This window comes from Octodon degus, unplaced genomic scaffold (assembly GCF_000260255.1).
Source record: "Octodon degus isolate 3935 unplaced genomic scaffold, OctDeg1.0 scaffold00001, whole genome shotgun sequence".
In the NCBI taxonomy this organism is placed as follows: domain Eukaryota; kingdom Metazoa; phylum Chordata; class Mammalia; order Rodentia; family Octodontidae; genus Octodon; species Octodon degus.
The window spans coordinates 352,107-357,139 of record NW_004524577.1 but is presented as its reverse complement, the minus strand read 5'-3'; the positions used below and the strand labels follow the sequence as shown (position 1 = coordinate 357,139).

The 5,033-nt window shown below is 37.2% G+C and overlaps 1 protein-coding gene across 1 annotated transcript in view; it reads left to right on the top strand.

Annotated features, from left to right (window-relative positions):
- Dnah3 (dynein axonemal heavy chain 3) overlaps positions 1 to 5,033 on the top strand; it is a 188,169-nt gene that overhangs the window by 104,195 nt on the left and 78,941 nt on the right. The window contains exon 41 of the mRNA XM_023701788.1: positions 1,578 to 1,823. Within this exon, the coding sequence (XP_023557556.1) occupies positions 1,578 to 1,823 (246 nt within the window). The remainder of the gene's footprint in view (positions 1 to 1,577; positions 1,824 to 5,033) is intronic.

The window sequence follows — 5,033 nt, the reverse complement described above, 5'->3', positions numbered from 1 at the left end:
TTGCAAAGTTGTAGTAATCAAATCAGTATGGTACTAGTATAAAGACAAAATATATAACCAGTGGAATAGCATAGACAGCACAGAAATGTCCTATATATGGTAAAATTGTTTTGACCCTATACTAAACAAATTATTTTGACCCTGTATGTACCAAGACCACTCAGTAGGAAAAAATATTTTCAACAAATTAGTGCATGGAAAAATAGGCATTCATATGCTAAAGAATGAACCTGGACCTGTACTTAATATAATAAACAAATTAATGTAAAGTGGGTGAGAGTTCTAAACATAAATGTTAAAACTATAACATTTTCAGAAGAAACATAAGGCAAAAGCTCATGACATTGAATTTGACAGTGATATCTTATATTTAACACCAAAGGCACAGGAAACAAAAGGAAAAAACAGACAAGTTGGGCTGAATTAAAATTTAAGATTTTTATGCTTTAAAAGGCACAATCAACAGAGTAAAAAAGGCAACCCACACAGAGCAAAATGTTTCAAAATTATATATCTGATAAAGGAGTAACATCTAGAATAGTGAGAAAACTACTAAAATTAACACAAAAATAAAAAACCTAACCAAATGTATGTATGTAAGGTTGATGAAACAAGCATTAACTCTTCTTTTCAATTAAAAAAAAAAATAAAAAACCTAATACCAAAGTAGATAGAGGACTTAAAATCAGCATTTTTCCAAAGAAGAGTAACATACGGGCAATAAGCATATGAAAAGGCTGCATTTATATCGTACCGTGTGTTGGAACACGAAAAGGATCAACATCAATAATCATTAAAGAAGTGCAAATTGATCATATTGCGAATACCCTAAACCTGGCAGGATGGCTACAGCCCAAACCAGAAAACTGGTGAAGATGTAGAGAACTGGAACCCTCCTACATAACTTAAGTCCACATGGTGTACTCACGAAAGAAAACAGTTTAGGGTTTCTCAAAAAAGTGAATGTAGCCTTATCACACCATAGCAGACTTATTTGTAGTTCTAAAATTGTGGAAGCAACCCAGCGTCCATTAGCGGATGAATGGACACAATGTGGTCACAGGGATGACTATAATTCAGTCTTGAAAATGAACTAAATTCTAACACATGCTACAGCATACATGAAGCTTGCACACTTTATGATTAGTGAAATAAGCCAGCTGGAAGATGACTGCATGGTTCTCTTTCTGCGATGTCTTCAGAGCAGTCGAACTTACATAAAGAGGAAGTAGAATTCTGGTTATTTGGAGACTGAAGATGGCAGGCAAGCTATTGCTTAGTGGGCACAGAATTTTAGTTCCCAAGATGAAGTGTTCTGCATATGAACCATGGTCTGGTTACACAAGAATGTACTTAGTACCCCAAAATGTACGCTGAAAATAGGAAAGATGGAAAATTGTAGGTAGCATTTATTTTTACAATCAAAGGTATATGATAAAGGACCTGGTCTGTGATAGGTGCTCAGCCTGTATCAGGCAAATGCCCACGTCCCTCATAGCCAACACCAGTAAGTTCACATCTTTCTATCCACAGGAGTCTGCTTTTCATCCTGACCTTTCCCTTTTGCGCACTTTTAGATGAGATTAAATGTGCAGGAAATGAGGAAAGCGAACTCTCTGAAGGCCTGTCGAGTCAGCAGATCTTCCTCTGGCTTCAAGGACTATTCCTCTTCTCCTTGGTATGGACTGTGGCCGGCACCATCAATGCAGACAGTAGAAAGAAATTTGATTTGTTTTTCCGCAACCTGATCATGGGTATGGATGATAACCACCCCAGGCCCAAAAGTGTCAAACTCACCAAAAACAACATATTCCCAGAAAGAGGTAATCTAGTGTTTGCTTGTTATGTCCTGTTACTATGCTCTGAATCCTGTGAGTGGAACCATACAGTATAGTGTCTGGCTTCTTGTAACTGGCCTATGTTGCTTAGCACGATGTCTGCAGTGTGTGTGTTCTATAAGGCCAAGTAATATTCCGTTCTATAAGCATGCCACATTGTTTACTCATTCATCTACCTGTGGATGCTCCACTTGCTTCCACCTATAACTTGTGATACGGCTGCTGTGAACACGTGGGTGCATGTCTGTCTGAGGCTCTTTGTACGTACTCTTTTCAAGAGTACGTACAAAGAAGAGAAAGAGGTGGATCACATGCTAAAGCTGTGTTTATTTCAGAGGCACTGAAATACTGCCTTTCGTAGCAGCTGTAACCGTTGTACACTGCCACCAACAGTGCGCAGGCATTCCATTTTCTCCACATTCTTGACATTTGTTATTTTCTGTGTTTTTAGTTGTATGTATACATTCTGATGGATGTAACCTTTATTTCTAATCTTAAGAAAAAAATAGACTATATAATAAGGGTATTCACTATTAATATTTTGTTAGCCATCCTCTTAATTTCATATGTATATAGTGCTTAAAGATTTATTTTTACAACTATGTCATCTTTTTGTCTCCTTTTTTTGGCTGGCTCAGCTTCCCTGAGGGCAGGGCTGGCACAGCTGTGGTGCCTGGGATTGAACCACGGTTCCCTGCACCTGCCTAAGCTTGCCTAAGCAGGTGCTTTAGACCGCTGAGCTAGCTTGCCGGCCCCATTTTTTACTTTTTTTTTAGATGTCTCTTGCTTTTTGATGCCCTTTGTTGTAATAAGTAACATTTACTTAATCTATAGTTATTTTCTTAGGATTTTTTCCTAGAAAGAGACTTGCTAAATCAAGAGGTCAATAAAAATTTAAATCTTTTGGTCAGTGAATTTTTTCCCCTTACTGACATTGTTTTCAAAATCATGGGCAGTTTGAAATGTGAAATAATTTCGTGGTAACTTTATTCATTTAGAAATTGATGAGACTGTTTCAAAGCAGTTCTGACCTATAGAAAAACTGCACAAAAGATGCAGACTTGTCACACACCCTCACCTCACTCACATAAATCAGTTTCCCCTGTTGTACGATCTTGCAAGTGCAAGATGTTGCACAGAAAAAAACCTAATACAAAAGTAGATAAAGGACTTAAAATAGGCATTTTTTCCAAATAAGAATAACATATGGGCAATAAACATATGAAAAGGTTTCATTTACGTTGTACCATGTGTTGGAACAAGAAAAGGATCAATATCAATAATCATTAAAGAAGTGCAAATGAAGCATATTGCTAATACCCTATGCCTGGTAGGGTAGTTACAGCCCAAACCAGAAAAACTTCGATTTTCAGTGCCCTCCCAGAAAAATCTTGCAGTACTGGGGTGTAACAGTTACAACTGGTGAACCTGTATTGATAGTTAATAATAAAGTCCATGGTATACAGCAAGTTCCGTTCTGTGTTGTACAACTCTGGACTTCAACAAATGCATAATATTATAGACTCACCAACATGATATCATGGAGTCATTTTATACCCCTGTCAAAATCTCTACTACTCCATTATTTCATCCTCCCTACCTACCCTTCTGAGCTCTTGGCAACTGGCAGTCTTTCCATATCTCCAGGATGTTATTTGCTTGGAAAAATCCAGTATGTGACTTAATAATGCAGCTAAGTTTCTTTGATTTTTTTTTTTTTTTGTATTTAAGGCAGGGTTGACAGCTTCTCATTATGTAGATTGGACTCCTAGTGATTCTCCTGTTTACAGCCTCCCAAGCGCTGGGATTACAGGCATGTGCTACCATGATGAGTCTCAATTGCCATCTCAGCTTGCCTCAGGGGCGAAGCTGCCACCACACGCCAGGGATCGAACCCCGGCCACTGTGCTCTGCTTAAGCAGGCACTTTAGTCTGCTCAGCTACCAGGCCAGCCTTTCTTTCATATTTTTTTGTTCCTTGGTAGCTCATTTAAAAAAAAAATCACTAGGGCCGGGGAGATAGCTCTGTAGAATAAGTGCTTGCCTGACAACCTCAAGGGCCTGAGTTCAATCCCCGGTTCTGCCAAACAAACAAACAAACAAAAAAATCACTGAATAATATTCTATTGTATGTGTATTTATCTGTTCATCTATTAAAGAACACTTTGATTTATTACAGTTTGGGCAGTTATAAATTAACCAGCCATAAATATTCATGTGAAGGGGCTTTTGGACATATTTTTAATTACTTCATTTTGTAAATATCTAGAGAGCAATTGTACATTAAGTCTACATTTAGCTTTTAAAGGAATTGCCAAACCATCCTCCAAAGTGGCTGTACCATTTTGCATTTCTACCAGCAAAGATTGAGAGTTGCTGTTACTTTATGTCTGTAGTATTTGTATCTTACTTGGTATTGTCTTGATGTTGTCTGTTGTCCTAACAGGTATGTATAATATATTCTTTGAATCTGCAAGAATTCAATTTGAATTAATATGTTAAACATCTTCTGTAATTCTTATTTTCCTTCTCTACATGCTCTTACATGAGATAGCTATTCAAACTCTTTGTCCATTTTTCACTTGGGTTGCTTTCATATCCCTGAAGTTTAAGGGTTCTTTGTGTATGTGAGGTAAATCCTTAATTAGGCATATGCTTGGTAGATCTTGTATCCCATATTGTGATTTATCTTTTCATTGACAGTGTCTTGCAGTGAAGGGCAAACATTATTAATTTTAATGAATCATTGTTTTTTTTTCACTGACCACGCTTATGTATCTAAAAGTTTTCTATATAAAAAACAATCACCAAACTCAAAGTTATCTAGATTTTTTTCTGAGTTTATTTATTTATTTATTTATTTATTTATTTATTTATTTGGTACAGGGTCTTGCTAAGCAGCTCAGACTCATAATGATCCTCCTGTCTCACCCTCTCCAGTGTGGGGATTACAGGAGTGTGCCACCATGCCTGGTTCTGGGGCCAGCACAGCATGCGGTACTGAGGATCAAACTCAGGTCCTTGGTCTTGCCAGGCAGGAGCTTAGACTGCCAAGCTATCTCCCGAACCTCTGGTTATTTTTTTTTTAATTTCCTTTTTCTCAAAGTTTTATTGATAAACAGATAGCAATGAGACAGTTTCAAATCAAATCGGAAGTACAATTTCAACAAATAATACACTGCATATATTCTTCTTA